Source organism: Bos indicus, chromosome 13 (assembly GCF_029378745.1).
Source record: "Bos indicus isolate NIAB-ARS_2022 breed Sahiwal x Tharparkar chromosome 13, NIAB-ARS_B.indTharparkar_mat_pri_1.0, whole genome shotgun sequence".
Lineage (NCBI taxonomy): Eukaryota > Metazoa > Chordata > Mammalia > Artiodactyla > Bovidae > Bos > Bos indicus.
Window position 1 is genome coordinate 38,508,780 of NC_091772.1, and position 18,239 is coordinate 38,527,018.

Consider the following 18,239-nt stretch of genomic DNA (forward strand, 5'->3'; position numbering starts at 1 on the left):
AAACTCCTACATATCCTGCTCCTCCCATAACTCTTTGAAGCAGTTCCTCAGAGCTGCGAGGCTGTCTCCTAGTTATAAGGCCATCAATTGAAACACAATTCTCAACTTTTAGGTTGTCATTCTTGATATTTTGCTTTTTCAAAGGACACTAAGAGGGACTGAGCCCCAAGCTATGGTCTAACGGTGAGGCTTCTGTCCCCCAGAAGACGGATGAGATTGCCCATAAACGCGCGGACTGCGACAGAGGGACAGGATCTAGGGAGAGCGGTGCGGGTGCGCTAGTTGGGGACATGGGCTCGGAACCCAGGGCTGCCTCCTTTGACAGTAAGATCGCGGTAAGGTACCTCGCCTTCTCAGTCTCAGTCCCCACCGTGGGTTTAAGTGAATTAAAGGGAGCTGGTCGACACTACGCCTGCGCGGCTCACGGAACCCTCTCCCCACCCGCCCAGACACAGCCTTGCTTTCCCTGGAGCAAGCGTGGCCCGGAAACCGTTGTCCGCTCCGCCGCGCACCCCGGAACTAAACGGAGATTCCCCGGGCACATCACTTCCGCCAGCCGAGGGGTGGGCCCAGCACCGGAGGCAGGAGTCACTGCTGGGGTCACTGGGGAGTGTATTCTTTAAGGCGGAGGCGTTAGCGAAGTGGTCACTGAAGGAGAGGCGTTTCACCCCGGGTCCTCTGTAAAAGAGGGGGCGGGGCGGAAATCTAGGCGCCACAGTGGCCATTCTCCCAAGGGCATGTTACTGAGAAACAGCTCCCTCAGAGGCCTCTGGGCGCGCCGAGCATCCTGGGAGATGTAGTCCTGCCGCTAGGCCGAGGATTCTGGGTAGTGTAGTCCTAGCGTCCTAGCCCAGCTGGTGGCTGGAGTGAACCCTTGTTCCTCGCTGGTGAGTGTGGCGCCCGTGGGGCTCTAAGCTGCAGGCGTGCCCTTCCCTGCATGGAAAGGTAGGTCTTGAAAGTCTGGGCTGTTGGCTGGGCCTGAGGCTGGGGACTGTGCGGGTGCCGGGCAGAGGAGGCGGCGGCGGGACGCGCTGTCGCGGTTCAGGCCGTGCCCTCGCGGATGTCATATTTTGGATGTGAGCGCGCATCTTCGATGGACGTGAGCGAAGCTCAGCCGTGATGCCCAGTGGTGGCGGATGCCGGAATCCAGCCACGTCCCGGGGCTTCTGTGGGTGAGGACACGTTAGGCCTTGGCCGAAAGAGCGATGATGATTGGGGACGGGGGGTGGGCGTGTCGCCTTTATCCCCAAGTCCCTGGGGGCCAGAGGGTTGAGTAAGTTGGCATGGAGCCCTGATGTTTCCCAGCTGCCGGGATGAGGGCCAGCCCGCCGCCAGGAGTTTTGGTGGGTGGTTTGCCGTGGGCAGCATGTGCCTGGGGATGGGCTGGGTGTGGAACGGGCCACTTTGGCAGCAATCTTGGGTGTGTTTTTGGCCGGTCACCCCTGGATTCAGGCCGTGGAGGAAGAGGTTGTCTGAGGCCCACTGGGCAAGTTTCTCAAAGGTCCTGGAAACCTGCGTTGACCCCAGCAGTCACGGATGTGCAGGGCTCCAGTGTTTCCGGACTTCGGGATTTTGAGTTCCATTTTAAAGTTTTATTAAGGAGGGATTTTAGACAGAAATAAATAGAACTCTACAGACCCACCATCCAGATGTAACCCTTGTCACCTGGGGAGCAATCTTGATTCATCTCAAAATGGCACACTGAGAAGCCTACAACCCACAGAGGTTCACTGTCCCTGCCCTACTTGAAGAGCATAGCCTCGGCTGCCAGCTTCATCCAGACTCTGTGACTTTGTAACGGTGTCACCTTGGATAAGGGACTGACTTCACTGTGCTTCAGTTTTCTCATCTGTAAAATAAAGATAATAAATTGTACTCCATTGGATTGTGAGGCTAGAATGAAGTAAGACGGTTCTGTGCCTGGAACCGTCTCTGATGTTTACAGTCCTAAGTGCCCAGTAAGTAAGAACTTTGCTTAGGAAGGTCTGAGGCAAGAGTGGGTCAGCTCAGCCCTGGTGTCGGCAGCATTATTGGGGCAGGCTGTGTTCTGAGCGAGCTGCCCGCAGCCTTTTCTTCTGTGACAGGTCCATTCCTGATGCCTTTAAGGAAGAGGAAAGCCTAAGGGCGTGAGTTTCCAGTGACTCTCCTGAACCTTTCTGCTCTTGTGCTGCCCAGAGAGGAAGCCTGGTGGGCGAGGGGAGGGCTCCTGACAGCCCGGACTCACGTGGGGACTGCTCGCCTTCCGTGTGCTGAACCAAAGGTGCGTTTCCTTCGCTCAGCCTTGACATATTGTGCCCAGCACGCCCCGCCCGGGGATCAGAGCCCAGCTGGTTTCCCCAGGGGACATGGTCTGTGGTAGGGGTGGCTGCTGTCCCAGGGACTCTTGTTCAGACTCTGTGTCCTCCTTGACCACCCCCTCCTCCCCCATCCTTGTGGTGTGTTGAGGCCTGTGCACTCTCAGGCTTGTCTGTTGTGAAGGCCTCGGCCTTCTGTTCTGGTTCCATCCAGCGAGGCCCTCACTGCCTGTGTCCCCGTCCTGTCATCTCCCCTGCAGTTACCTCAGGAGGCAGCTCTAACATTAGAGCTTCCTGTAAAATAACCACAGGGTCATCACTACACTCAAGGGAATGAATAGCTGTTTCAGTCAGAGCAGCTCTGTTCAGAGGCAGGAGAGGGGAGGTGTGTGGCCGGGGAGGAATTCCGGGGGACAGTGTCCCTGTGTCTGGCCCTCCCCCCGATTCTGACCTTGTGGACCTCAATGAACACCCGCAGCTTGGCCTCTTTGCTCTTTCCAGGCTCACCTGCCCTGTCTCTCAGCAGCACATACACTGTGCCCTGGACCCCTCTCCTCCTGGTCCTCACTCCTGCTCCGCCCTCACTCGTCTCTGCTCCACCTTCTTGTCCCTCTCCCCACCTGCCTCTTGCATTGGGCACCTGACATCCACATACTGAACTTGGCACTCAGCCTGCTAGAAAGAGACCTTCCTAATCGTCTGCTTCTGTCCCGACTCCAAAGTCAGGATGCTTGGGTTCAAATCTCAGTTTTACCATGTCTAGCTGTGTGGCCCTGAGCTTGTTATTTCACCTCCCTGAGCCTTCTTTTCCTCATCTGCCAGATGGGAATCATCAGAATGGTGTCCACCTCCCGGGGATGTTGGAGGAGATAACCCTAGCAATGCAGTTACAGTGTGGGGCACATAATGCCTAGGTAATTTTTAGAATTACTTTAATGCCTCCAGCTTCTCCAAGTCTCCTCCTCAGTCTCCTCCCCGACTCCCAGCCTGGTCAGACCCTGCTTTACAGCTGCACAGAAGCATATTCCTTGTCTGCTTGTGTTTCCCCGAGCATTTCTGTTTCTGTGTCAACTGGTGATGAGCTGGGATGCTCTCCCCGTGCAGAGCAGCCTGCACATCCCCGGCAGTGTTCCCAGGTTCCCTGTTCATGGTGGGACCCTGGGGCTCAGGACTCCAGGGCTTAGGCTGTGTCATGACTGTCTGACCCTCCCACTGGACCAGGAGGTGGTTGTTAGAGGGTAGGGTACCTCATTTGCTCCTCTTGAGCCATCGATACAGTTCCTGTCACTGGGTTAGCCTAAGCAGGTGAAGACACCAGTGTCGTCTTTGCTAGGCCCCACACCCTCTCCACATGGTATCGGGCCTCTGCTTCTGTTTGGTCCCTCTAGCAGGGGTGCTGACGTTCTTAACCTGGTGCCTTGGGCCCTCTGAGAGCATACAGACTTAAGCCTGTGACTGGCACAGCATCCCTTGTCGCACATTTGTGGGTGAAAGCAGGGATGAGATCAGCCTGAAGGAGCACCCAGTGTTTGATGAAATAATTTGAGCAGCAAAATAGTGATAATATTCTAATATAACCCCTAGGATAAGCTATGAATCCACACTGAAGTAAATAAGAAGGGACAACTCTTGGATTTCCCTGGTGATACAGTGCATAAGAATCTGGCTGCCAGTGAAGGGGTCTTGGGTTCAATCCCTGGTCTGGGAAGATTCCACATGCCGTGGAGCAACGGAGCCTGTGCTCCATGACCACTGAAGCCACCGCAGCGAGAAACCTGTACACTGCTGCGAAGAGTTGTCCCCGCTTGCCCAACTTGATAAAGCCTGCATGCAGCACCGAAGACCCAGCACAGCCAACAATAAATGAATTAATTTAAAAAAAAGAGAAGGGACAACTCTTGCTTACAGAATTCCAGCTAATGAATTTCAAAGGAAAGAAGGGGGTAGAACATTGTCATTTGGTCAACACTGCAGTAATAATGGTTGAAGACAGCTCCCACAAAGTGATGCTAAAATTATTTGGTAAAAGGTTGAAGAGAAACAGGATATTTGTATAATCTCAAAGTAACTCTCCCAAGATGTGTATTAAATGTAAAGGCAAAATGAGTGACTTTGTAATGAAAAAACCCAGCAGACGCTGCCTTAACCAAGTGATCAAGGTTAACATCATCAGTAGTAAAACATACCGATATCATGAACTCCTATCAAGGGGTATGAAAAGGGCACGTGACTTCTGAGACAATCTAGCCAAAAGTGAACTAGGGTCATTCTAATCATTTTCTTGTCAAATCTGATAAATCACAATTGAGGGCTGTTCTTCAAAAATGTCATTCATGAAAGAAGGATTGGAGGAGATTAAAGATATATGACAGCTAAATGCAGTGCGAGAACCTCAGTTGAATCCTGGACCAGAAGAAGGAGGACATTAGTAGAAAAAACCTGTTGAAATGTGGTTATGAGCTGTAGTTTAGAAAATAGTAATAATAATCAATGTTAATCTGGTTTTGATCATTGTAGTATAGTTTTCTCAGATGTTAACATTAGAGAAAACTGGATTAAGGTTACATGGGAATTCATATTTTTGCAACTTCTAAGTCTAAAATTCAAAATGAAAGTTCTATGGATCATTAGTCTTACAGTGAATTGGATGTTGGATGAGTTCTGTTAAAGAATACTTCAGCATGTATAAATGCAATCATGTTTTTTCTCCTTGGTCCAGTTCATTAATACGTATAATATACAGTAATGAATTTCCTCATATTCAGCCAGTCTTACATTTCTGGGCACTCTGTCTTGGTGAAATTAAAAAAAAATTTATTTGGCTCTGCTGGGTCTTAGTTGTGGCACGTGGGGTCTAGTTCTCTGACCAAGGATTGAACCCAGGCCCCCTGCATTGGGAGTGTGAAGTCTTAGCCACCTGACCACCAGGGAAGTCCCCGAAATATTTTCTTATTGCTTTGAATGATATTCTTGCCATGCATTTAAAGTCATAAAATATATATAACATAAGACTTACCATCTTAACTGTTTTAAGTCTATAGTCCAGTATCATTAAGTACATTTATATTGTTGTACAACTGTTCACACTCTCCATTTCCAGAACTTTTCAGAATGAAACTATCCCCATTAAACAATAACTGAGTTTCCCCTTCCTCCTAGCTCCTGTCAACCATCGCTGTACTCTGTCTATATGGATTACTCTAGGTACCTCATATAAGTGGAATTTTATATTTGTCCTTTTGTATCTGGTTTGTTTCACTTAGCATAGTATCTTTAATGTTCATCCATGTTGTAGCATGTGTCAGAATTTCTTTTCTAAGGCTTAATAATATTCCATTATATACATACACACACATACACACACACACACCACTGTGTTATCCATTTGTCTACTGATAGACACTTGGGTCACGTCTACATTTTGGCTGTTGTGAATAACGCTGCTCACGTGAGTGTACAAATATCTATTCAAGTCCCTGCTTCCAATTCTTTTGGGGAAATACCCAGAAGTGGAATTGGTGGATCATATGCTAATGTGTATTTTTACATTTTTGAGGAACTGCTGTGCTGTTTTCCATAGTGCTTGCACCATTGCACATTCCCACCTGCAGTGCACGTGAGTTGAATGATGATTTTGAAAAGTCTCATGGAAGTCTGGTATATTTTTTGTCTAGAGTCACTTAGGAGTTTTCTTGTTATTCTTCAGAGCCTGATAGTTTTTCCAGTAGAAATATACCTTGAAGCTGTTGGCTGTGTGTCAGCTTCTCCCTGGTCCTTTGTAGGCCCTTCATATTTTGATTCAGGTCATCTTTTTTTCCCAATTTTTACTGTAGTACAGTTGATTTACAATGTTGTGGTAATTCAGGTGTACAGAAAAGTAATTCAGTTATACATATACGTATGTTCATTCTTTTTCAGATTCTTTTCTCATATAGGTTATTAGAGAGTATTGAGTAGGGTTTGCTGTCCTATATAGTAGGGTCTGGTTGGTTACCTGTCTATGTACTTTTTATATTATATATTGTAGTGTGTGTATGTTAATCCCAAACTCCTAATTTATTCCTCTCCCCACCACACACACACATTTCCCCTTTGGTAACCATACATTTTGTTTTTTAAGTGTGTGAGTCTGTTTCTGTTTTATAAATAAGTTCATTTATATCATTTTAAAAACTTAGGTTCCACGTATGAGTGATATATTTGCCTTTGTTTGACTTACTTTACTTAGTATGATAATCTCTAGGTCCATCCATGTTGCTGAAAATGACATTATTTCATTCTTTATATGGCTGCGTAATAGTCCATTGTACAAAGATGTACTACATTTTTTAAAAAAATTTTATTTATTCATAGCTGTGCTGGGTCTCACTGCTGCTTGGGCTTTTCTCTGGCTGCGGCAGGTGGGGGCTACTCTCTAGTGGTGGCGCACGGGCTTCTCATTGAGGTGGTGAGAGAGTCATTTCCTAGGCAGGTTGATAAGGAGTCTCGGGGTCCCCAAGGAGAGAGGGGTCTGGAATTCTCAAGGAGGAAGAAAGGAGAAACTTTTTTTTCCTTCTCTACATTCCTTAGGATTATATAACAATAATGTATCCTGCCTGAGGACACTCTCTGGATTAGACCTTCTGTTATCTTAAAATGTAAATTATGGGAGTAGACCTGGTCTTTACAAGGATGTATCCTGCCTGAGGACAGTCTCTGGATTAAACCTTCTGGCTAATTCTGTTATCTTAAAATGTAAATTATGGGAGTAGGTCTGGTGAGGTCTTTACAACCTCCAGACATTCTTTGGATTCATTGGAGAGTATATAACTCCACTGCTAACACTAGCCAGCCGGTACTCTTTCTACCCCCTTCTGATGCCTATGTCAGAAGCTTTCTCTATCTCCTTTATACTTTAATGAAACTTCATTACACAAAAGCTCTGAGCAGTCAAGCCTCGTCTCTGGCCCCGGATTGAATTCTCCTCCCGGGGCCAAGAATCCCGGTGTCTTCGTGTGATTCAACAACAACCTTTCAGTGGCTACTCTTGTGGCAGAGCTCGGGCTGTAGAGTACAGGTTCAGTAATTGCAGGACATGGGTTTAGCCGCTCGAAGCCTGTAGGACCTTCCCGGATCAGGGATCGAACTCGTGTCTCCTAAATTCACAGGATTCTTTACCACTGAAACTGTGTGAATGCAGGTGGATTCTTTACCACTGAGCCACCGGGGAAGGCTGTACCACATCTTCTTTATCCATTCCTCCGTTGGTGGACATTTAGGTTGCTTCCGTGTGTTGGCTATAATAAATAGTACTGCAGTGAACACTGGGTGCATGTATCTTTTCGAATTATGAATTTTTCTGGATATGTGCCCAGGAGTGGGACTGCTGGATCATATGGTAGTTCTATTTTTAGTTTTTTAAAGAACCTCCATACTGTTCTCTAGAGGGTCTGTTACGAATTTTACATTCCCATCAACAGTGTGGGAGGGGTCCCTTTTCTCTACATCCTCTCCCGTATTTATTGTTTGTGGACTTTTTGAGGATGGCCATTCTGACTGGTGTGAATTGTACTTTTGATTTGCATTTCTCTAACAAAAAGGTCCATCTAGTCAAGGCTATGGTTTTTCCAGTAGTCATGTATGGATGTGAGAGTTGGACTGTGAAGAAAGCTGAGCACCGAAGAATTGATGCTTTTGAACTGCGGTATTGGAGAAGACTCTTGAGAGTCCCTTGGACTGCAAGCAGATCCAACAAGTCCATCCTAAAGGAGATCAGTCCTGGGTGTTCATTGGAAGGACTGATGCTGAGGCTGAAACTCCAATACTTTGGCCACCTTTTGTGAAGAGCTGACTCATTGCAAAAGACCCTGATGCTGGGAGGGATTGGGGACAGGAGGAGAAGGGGACAACAGAGAATGAGATGGCTGCGTCGCATCACTGACTCGATGGACATGAGTTTGGGTGAACTCCGGGAGTTGGTGATGGACAGGGAGGCCTGGCGTGCTGTGATTCATGGGGTCGCAAAGAGTCGGACACGACTGAGTGACTGAACTGAACTGAACAATTAGCGATGTTGAGCCTCTCTTCATGTGTCTCATGGCCATCTGTATGTCTTTGGTCTGTGGCTGAAACTTGAAGACATTACGCTGAATGAAATAAGCCAGACACAAAAGGACAGACACCGTATGATTTCACATATTTGGGATACCTAGAATAGCCAAATGCATGGAGACAAAAAGTAAAATGATGGTTGGTTACCAGGGTTTGTGAGAAAGGGCATTGTGGTTAATGGCCACAGAGTTTCAACGTGAGATGATGAACCAGTTCTGGAGATGGATAGTGGTGATGGTTGTACCACATTAAGTGCGAGCATGCTTAATGTACTGAAATGTACACTTCACATGGTAAAAATAGTAAAATGCTTATGTATATTTTACAATCATTTAAAACCCACAAGCTGTCCTACGCTCGACCTGTTCTGCATTTCTCCCACTTAGTGCCTTTTATTCCTCCTGAGTGGTCCTACATCCCAGGATTCAGGCTTCCTCTCCTCCTTGGCGCAGGTGTCCTCTTCTGTGCTCCCCATACACCTCATCGGGAACACCTGGCACATTTCTCTTCCCTAGACTCCTGTGCTTCGTTCAAGACCAAGTTCCTGGGCCTCTTGTGAAAACCTCTCCTGATGTCCCTATTGCAGGGTGCTTTCCACTTTGAAACAGTGTTGCGATAAAGGCAGTAAAGTTGGGCAGGGTGTGAGAATGGCATGTGAGATGAATTCTGGACTGAATGGCAGGGACGTCCACCCTGAGCACCACAGTGTGGGACAGGACGTTTAGTGGACTGCTACCCACAGTTGAAAAAGCGGAGTTGCTAGCTGATGGCTGGGATGGGCTCCAAACCAGGGCAGTAGGGTTCAAATTCGTGCTCTTGACCATTCCCTGCTGGTTGGTGCCTCTCAGGGAAGGAGGGCCGGAGGGGCTGTGGGATTCAGGGAGGGACTGAGTTGTGTTTGGTCTTTGCCATAACTGAATTGTGTGAACCTCAGTCATTCGGATGCTTCAACACTAATACCGTGGTTCAGACTATTCTTTTAAATTCTTAAAAGTCTGGCGCTTTCCCTCAACATAAAGCTCCTGAAAGTTACAGGCTATTTTTGTATGTATTCTCCACATCAGCCCAGCTAGGACCTTGAACGTGTTGACAAGTGCCACTGCCCAGGTGGTGACAGGGCTTTAAAGATCTTGGAATACAGAGCACCAGGGTGAAAGGCAGGATCTCACCTGCCTCCCCTGGGCCGCCTCCCCCTTGCCCCTTACCCTGAGGCCTGGGCAGGGCTGGCTCCCGGGTGAACAGGGCTGTTTTGTGTTACAGGCACACATGGCATTCAGAGATGTGGCTGTGGATTTCACCCAGGATGAGTGGGTGCTGCTGAGCCCTGCTCAGAGGTCCCTGTACCGGGAGGTGATGCTGGAGAACTACAGCAACCTGGTCTCACTGGGTAAGCCTGCATCTCTTAGGACCCGGGTCCTGGCTGCTGGCAACTTGGAGCAGCCCTCTTGCTTTCTGGCCTTACCTTTGGGTTGGACTCCAAAGCAGAGACACTCTATAAACGTGTACAGGTGTGTATATGTGTGTGATACTCCGCATTTCTAGCCTTCTCCCGCAGGCTCTCTGGTAAGCCTGGCATCTCTTCCTAGTCAGTATCTTCTTGTAAACGAGGGAGGTGTTCTCTCACAGCATGAAGTCGGGTCAGTGAACTCCCATCCTGGCTTCCCTTCCCTGGGGGAGCTCACCACTCTCACATCTTCCCCACCACCTTTAGAAATCCTCCCCCCTGGTGTGGCTCTGAGTGCAGGATAACCTGCAACCATCTTGTTCTCTTTTCCTCTGAGCAGGCATTCCGTTTTCTAAACCAGAACTCATCACCCAGCTGGAGCAAGGGAAGGAGACCTGGAGAGAAGAGAGGAAATGCTCGCCCGTCAGCTGCCTGGGTGAGTAGGGACCCTGGGTGGTTCAGAGGGCTGGGGGTGGGGAGGTCTTTCTGCCGGGCCCTGGCCGCTCACCGTATGCACTGCCCTCCTGGCCTCCTTCCAGACCTGCAGCGGCACCCGAGCGTCCTGGTGTCTCGTCTCCCTGCACTGGGTTTGCCGTCTCTGCCTCACTTAGTTCTCTCCCACATACATAGTCTGGTGGCTCATGTTACTATATTTTTAAAAGGATATTTTCCCTGGATTAGAATTTTAGATTGGCTTATTTTTTCACCACTTTAAGGTTACTGTTCCCCTGTTTAGGCCTCCCATTGTTTCTAATAAGAAATCAGCTGTCATTTCCACAGTTATTGCTTTGTTTTTTTGTTACTTTTTAAGCCTCTGGTACTTTCAGAGCTTTCTGTATTTTGGTGTTCAGCTGTTTGACTGCGATGTCACTATTTTTCCTGTCATAGCATGTGCTCAGATTTTTGAACCTATAAATTTATGGTTAGAGCCACATTGGGGAGATTTTTGGACATGATTCTTTCATGATTCTTTTGTTCCCTTCTGTTTCCTTCTTTTTGGAATGATATTCACATGTGTATTAGTCCATTTTACATTGTCCCACAGTTTACTGAGCCTGTTTTTTTTTTTTTTTTAATAACTTTCCATTTTTGTGATGATGCTTCCTAATTGTTCATTAATGAAGAGCAGATTTTCCTTTACCTTCTTTAACAGAAAAGCAGATACTTAGAAGATACATTTTTAAGTGAAAAATTGCAAAAGAATGTTTATTACATAGTTGGGTTTGTGTGAAAGACTGTGTCAACATGTATATGTGAACATAGACATCTGCATTATTATTCACCATGATCAGTGGTTAGCCTGGGGGGTAGAGAATTGGAAAGAGTGGAGTTTCTGGGGAGTTTTTTGACTTGGCATTCTTTTTAAATGATAGAGGAATAGATAACTGTAGGGAATTGTGTGTTTTTTAGCTTTTAAAATACTGTTGACAATTTCATAATAAAAAGTATATGTTTTCTTTTTCTGTAGGAGATTTTCTATTTCTCAGTTTTATCAAATTTGAAGGCTTAGCTAATTTTGTCTTAAATCAAGGGAAATAGCATATATAATAGAAATCATTTACATTTTTCAAGTTGTTTATATCCTTGTTTTTGGTCTGCTAAGAGTCATAGCCTTGACTAGATGGACCTTTGTTGGCAAAGTAATGTCTCTGCTTTTGAATATGCTATCTAGGTTGGTCATAATTTTCCTTCCAAGGAGTAAGCGTCTGTTAATTTCATGACTGCAGTCACCATCTGCAGTGATTTTGGAGCCCAGAACAGTAAAGTCTGACACTGTTTCCACTGTTTCCCCATCCATTTCCCATAAAGTGATGGGACCGGATGTGAAGAAGGCTGAGCGATGAAGAATTGATGCTTTTGAACTGTGGTGTTGGAGAAGACTCTTGAGAGTCCCTTGGACTGCAAGGAGATCAGCCCTGGGATTTCTTTGGAGGGAATGATGCTAAAGCTGAAACTCCAGTACTTTGGCCACCTCATGCGAAGAGCTGACTCATTGGAAAAGACTCTGATGCTGGGAGGGATTAGGGGCAGGAGGAGAAGGGGACGACAGAGGATGAGATGGCTGGATGGCATCACTGACTCGACGGATGTGAGTCTTAGTGAACTCTGGGAGTTGGTGATGGACAGGGAGGCCTGGCGTGCTTCGATTCATGGGGTCGAAAAGAGTTGGACACAACTGAGCGACTGAACTGAACTGAACTGCTCCTTGGAAGAAAAGCTATGACAAACCTAGACATCATATTAAAAAGTGGAGGCATTACTTTCCTGACAAAGGTTCATATAGTCATAGCTATGGTTTTTCCAGTAGTCAGGTATGGATATGAGTGTTGGATCATAAAGAAAGCTGAGTGCCAAAGAATTGATGCTTTTAAACTGTGGTGTTTGAGAAGACTCTTGAGAGTCCCTTGGACAGTTTGATCAAGGAGATCCAACCAGTCCAGTGTAAAGGAAATCAGTTCTGAATTTTCACTGGAAGGATGGATGCTGAAGCTGAAGTTCCAATACTTTGGCCACCTGATGGGAAGAACGAACTCATTTGAAAAGACCCTGATGCTGGGAAAGATTGAAGACGGGAGGAGAAGGGGACAACACAGGATGAGCTTGTTGGATGGCAACCCCAAGCTCAATGGATATGAGTTTGAGCAAGCTCAGGAGTTGGTGATGGACAGGGAAGCCTGGCATGCTGCAGTCCATGGGGTGGCAAAGAGTTGGATATGAATGAGTGACTGAACTGAACTGAATGTGTATATACATGTGTTTATTAGGTATTCCCTAACTGCAAGGAGATACAACCAGTCCATCCTAAAGGAGACCAGTCTTGGGTGTTCATTGGAATGACTGAGGCTGAGGCTCAAACTCCAATACTTTGGCCATCTCAATGTGAAGAGTTGACTCATTGGAAAAGACCCTGATGCTGGGAGGGATTGAGGGCAGGAGGAGAAGGGGACAACAGAGGATGCAATGGCTGGATGGCATCACCGACTTGATGCACATGAGTTTGGGTGAACTCCAGGAGTTGGTGATGGACAGGGAGGCCTGGTGTGCTGCAGTTCATGGGGTCGCAAAGAGTTGGACCCGACTGAGCGACTGAATGGAATGGAAGAGTCATAGCAGATTACTCGCCAATGGCATTGTAATTTATATCAAATCCTCCATTTCTTTCTAAGTTTTTGCTATATATTTCACTTCAGTGTACTGTTAGGCATGTAAAGGTTCATGACAATTTTATCTCATTCATTAATGAAGTTTTTAATGTTAAAATTCTTTTGTTCTATATTATATTCCTTAAACTTTCATTTTTTTCTAAAAAACTTTTTTTTATTTTACACTGATGTATAGCTGATTAATAATGTTGTGATAGTTTCAGGTGGACAGTGAAGGGACCCAGCCATACATATACATGTATCCATTCTCCCCCAAACTCCCCTTCCATCCAGGCTGTCACATAACATGAGCAGTGTTCCCTGTGCTGTAGAGTAGGTCCTTGTCAGTTATCCGTTTTAAATAGAGTTGTGTGTTACATATCAATCCTATTATTTCTTATTAGTCTTAGCACCTGTTTTGCTGTGGCTCTTTGTTTTTTAGAGAGTTTTGGTATGATATCTAATGTGATTTGCGGTGTCATATAGCTGCTATTGCATTTTCTGCCAAACCAACTATTATCTTTGAATAGGGACTTTGGCCTTTTCACATTTACTGGAACAGCTGATGGATTTCATGGGACTTACTTAGGGACTGTAGGGCAGGTACAGAGGCACTTAGGGAAGAGCTCAAGGTAGAGGCAGCAGCATCTCTCCTAGCTCAGGCTGCTGAAACACAGCAGCAGAATTCATGGCAGAAGCAAAAGGTTTTACTGTGTTTCTGGAGGCTCGCAGTTCTTGGTTGGCAGAGGTGTTGGCAGTTTACAAAGGAGGCTACCCTCCTGGACTTTGAATGGCCACCTCCTCACTCTGTCCTAACCCGGGCTTTCTGAGGCTGCACATCCTGGCTTTCCTCCTACAGGGAGGTCATCAGACATATCGATTAGAGCCTTATGACTTCTTTTAACCTTAATCACCTCTTTGAAGGCCCTGTCTCAGAATACAGTAGCATTCTCTACTGATGGAATAATTCTAGAATGTAGATGTATACACAGTTGGTTTTCAAAAGTTCAGTTCATCAGTGAATGCAAGTGTTCAGGCAGATGCAGTGAGGTCTGGACCTGGTTCCTCAGACTATGATGTGATCCTGCATTCCGCCAGCTGAGTAGAACCAGCAGTGCTGAAGCAAGTTGTTCAGTGTTGACATCTCCTTACGAGAGGTACTATGAGAAGAAAACTTTTATATTGATTCCTGGTGCCATTTTTATTTTGGTTAATTATGGAAATTAACAAGACTCAAACTGATCCGTGGCACCAGTCATTGGGGGACCTAGACCATGTGTGTGCTGTCTACTGCTGAAAGCCTCCCGAAAGTGAAAGTGAAAGAAAGTGTTAGTCACTCAGTTGTGTCCAGCTCTTCTGCAGGTTCCTCTGTCCATGGATATTCTCCAGACAAGAATGCTAGAGTGGGTTGCCATTTCTTCCTCCAGGGGCTCTTCCCGACCCAGGGGTCAAACCTGTGTATGCTGCATTGGCAGGCAGATTCTTCCCTGTCTGAGCCACCAGGGAAGCCCTGCCTTGTGGGAATTCTGGTCCAGAGTAGGCCTCTAATAAGTATTTGTGCGTGAGTCGGGACCCTCCAGGTTCAGGTGTCTCACATGTGGTATCTAACCACTCCACTGTGTTGCCTCCTACACCAGGGTCTTCCAGGCTCAGGGACAGCTCTCTTCTTCCACCCCATCCTCCCAGGGAGACAGGGAAAGAGAAAGACGTTTCCATGTGGGTCCTCTGGTTAGAGCTCTCTTGGTCACAGACAATCCCTTTGGACCCTGTTTGTGTCACTGGGTGGCTGTGCGTTAGGAGGTCGTTGTAGTGGGTCCTCTGCAGGAAGTCTTGCTGGGTGGCCCTGAAGATGTAAACATTTTGAAGAACAGGGACTGGAGTCTTAACCATCAGACCAGGCAGAACTGCTTTGGCGGCTCCACGTCTCAGTTCTGACTCAGACTCCTCTCTCTGCCACAGAACCAAAGCCAGAACTCCACCTCTGTCCTTTCTGCCCTCCGGATCTCTGCAGTCAGAAATTCCACATGCAGCAGGTGCTGTGTAGTCCCCCACCCTGGATCTTCACGTGCCTGTATGCCGAAGATCCCGTCCAGCCAGGAGACCTGTGCCTGGAGGACCAGCAGCAGCAGGCCGCTGGTGGTAGTGCCTGGATCGAGGAAGTGGAAGGGCAGGAGGGAGAAGGTGCCCGGCCTTTGTTTGGAAAGACAGAGAAAAGTACTGTAGAAGCATTCCCCAGGCCACCCCAGAGGCAGCCAGTCATCTCTGGGGGTGGGGTCCCAGGTATGGAGATAGAGGCCGGCCCTGCACAAATGGGGACCCCTGAGGAAACAGACAGGCTGTTGAAGAGGATCGAAGTCCTGGGGTTTGGGACTGTCAACTGTGGAGAGTGTGGACTGGGTTTCAGCAAGAAGACAAACCTGCTCAGTCACCAGAGGATCCACTCCCGGGAGAAGCCCTACGTGTGTGGGGTGTGTGGGAAGGGCTTCAGTCTAAAGAGGAGCCTGGACGGACACCAGAATGCACACTCGGGGGAGAAGCCCCTCGTGTGCGGAGAGTGTGGGCGGGGCTTTAAACAGAGGTCGAAGCTCATCATACACGAGAGGAGACACTCCGGCGAGAAGCCATACATGTGCGGTGAGTGCGGGCGAGGCTTCAGCGATAAGTCGAACCTCATCGTCCACCAGAGGACACACTCTGGGGAGAAGCCCTACGTGTGCCAGGAGTGCGGGAAAGGCTTCAGCCAGAAGTCAGCCGTCATCAGGCACCAGACGACACACCTGAAGGAGAAGACCATCGTGTGTGGCAACTGTGGGCTGGGCTTCAGCGACAGGTCGAACCTCATCAAGCACCAGAGGACACACACACGGGAGAAGCCGTATGCCTGCAAGGAGTGTGGGTGGTGCTTCCGGCAGAGGTCCACACTCGTCAACCACCAGAGGACACACTTGAAGGAGAAGCCTTACGTGTGTGGCGTGTGCGGACACAGATTCAGCCAGAATTCAACCCTCATCTCGCACAGGCGCACACACACCGGGGAGAAGCCTTACGTGTGTGGGGTGTGTGGGCGGGGCTTCAGTCTAAAGTCCCATCTCAATAGGCACCAGAACACGCACTCCGGGCACAAGCCCATCGTGTGCAAGGACTGCGGGCGTGTCTTCAGCCAGCAGTCGAACCTCATCAGACACCAGAGGACGCACTCGGGGGAGAAGCCCCTGGTGTGTGTGGAATGTGGGCGAGGCTTCAGCCAGAAGTCCAACCTCGTGGAACACCAGAGGACGCACTCCGGGGAGAAGCCGTATGTGTGCAGGGAGTGTGGGCGGGGCTTCCGCCACCAGTCGGCTCTCATCCGGCACTGCAGCACGCACACAAGGGAGCAGCCCTTCAACTGCCGGCGGTGCGGGCGAGGCTTCGGCAACAAGTCCGCCCTGCTCATGCACAAGTGGTCACACTTGGAAGAGAACTCCTTTCTGTGCACAGAGTGTGGCCAAGGCTTTTCCCACAAGAAACACCTCATCCTCCACCAGATGACACACCAGGGGAGGACGCCGCACATGTGCAAGGGGTGCGGGCAAGGCTTCATCCAGAAGTCCCACCTCAACAGACATAGGAGGAATGTGTGCCGGCCACAGAACACCATTTCAGTCTGACCCGAGGCCCCGCCGGAGCATCCTTACTGACCCCCTCACCCGCTCCAAGAGCGCTGCTGCTGCTAAGTCACTTCAGTCGTGTCCAACTCTGTGCGACCCCATAGACGGCGGCCCACCAGGCTCCCCCGTCCCTGGGATTCCCCAGACAAGAACACTGGAGTAGGTTGCCATTTCCTTCTTCAGTGCATGAAAGGGAAAAGTGAAAGTGAAGTCGCTCAGTCATGTCCGACTTTTCACGACCCCATGGTCTGCAGCCTACCAGGCTCCTCTGTCCATGGGATTTTCCAGGCAAGAGTACTGGAGTGGGGTGCCATTGCGTTCTCCATCCAAGAGCACAGACTAAATCAAAACATTTTACGCTCTTCTTGAAAACACATTCCTTAACTGGTCATTTGAACTCAGTTTACTTCCTCTACCTCAAGTTGTCGTGTTTGGGGCCTTTTGTTCTAATAAAACTCTGCTGCTTTACAAATCTGTGGCCTCAACTGCCTCTCTCATTCACCCACCTATAAAGGTAGGGAATCAGGGGTGGTACAGAAATCTCGAGCTTCTGAGGCCAAGGTTCCGCAGTAATGCAGTGCTTTGGATGGCATAAGAACTGAGTCAGTCTGTGATTCTTGGACAGCCTGGTCCTTTGTAGAGGGAGAGGATCCCGGAACTGTGTTCAGGGGATTTGGGCGAGGGAGGAGGTCTTCCAGGAAACACGACCTCCCCTAAGCCGCTTACTCTCACCTGCAGCCCCCTCCCCACTCTCTCCCAGCTCCTGTGGCAGCCCCCTACTGGCTTGCCTCCTCCTCACTCTCAGACGTCTCCACTTCTGCCTTTGGTGAATCAAATCAGTGGTTAGGACCACTGCTACTGCTTAGAGTTAGGTAAACACACCACGAATAATTGTGTGTCAGCTGGTTAACCTAGAAGAAATGAACAAACATCTAAACACTTAAATCATGTATAAGTAGGAAATCTGAACAGACCAACATGAAGAAGGAGATTGAGTTAGTAATCAAAAACCTTCCAAAAAAGACTGAAATCAGATGGCCTTATTGGCGACTTCTAGCATTTAAAGGATTAACACCCATTCTCAAAATCTTACCAAAAAGACTCTTCCTAAATCATTCTGTGAGGCCAGTATTACCCTACTAGCAAAACCTGACAAAGACAACACAAGGAAACTACAGACACCTAACCCTTATGGATATAGACGGAGAAACCCTTGACACAGTATTAGCAACCAAATCCAGCAGCATATGAAAAGGATTTTCACACTGTGACTGAGTGGTTTCCTGGCTCAACATAGGAAAAAAAAAATCAATACATCATGTTAATAGTTTAGCAAACATTCCATTTATATGAAATATCCAGGATAAGCCAAAGCAAAGAGACAGAAGGCACGATAGTGGCTGCCAGAGACTAAGAGAAGAGGAAATGGGGATGACTGTTCCCCATTAACAATAAAGGACTGCCTTTGTGGGTAATAAAAATGTTCTGGAACTCGATGGTAATGATGGCTGCAGAACATTGGAAATGTTAAAAACCATTGAACTGTATACTTTAAAAATGGTCAAAATGGTAAACTTTATATTACCTGAATCTCACCTCAATTAAAAATTTTAAATCTTAA

At 47.7% G+C, this 18,239-nt stretch overlaps 1 protein-coding gene across 5 annotated transcripts; it reads left to right on the forward strand.

Moving 5' to 3' along the window:
- Positions 1–551: 551 nt before the first annotated feature.
- On the forward strand, positions 552–18,239 carry LOC109568029 (zinc finger protein 133-like). 5 transcript variants are annotated; one of them, XM_070801041.1, is made up of 5 exons: positions 552–945; positions 2,176–2,260; positions 9,645–9,771; positions 10,169–10,264; positions 14,931–18,239. In XM_070801041.1, exons 1-5 carry the CDS (start codon positions 938–940, stop codon positions 16,616–16,618), a joined length of 2,004 nt encoding a protein of 667 aa, XP_070657142.1. In that variant the 5' UTR covers positions 552–937; the 3' UTR covers positions 16,619–18,239. The 5 variants fall into 5 exon arrangements, with proteins under 5 accessions (XP_070657142.1, XP_019828788.2, XP_019828787.2 ...); XM_019973228.2 differs by having other exon boundaries at positions 553–945; positions 2,085–2,260; XM_070801042.1 differs by lacking the exon at positions 552–945 and adding an exon at positions 958–1,172 and having other exon boundaries at positions 2,085–2,260.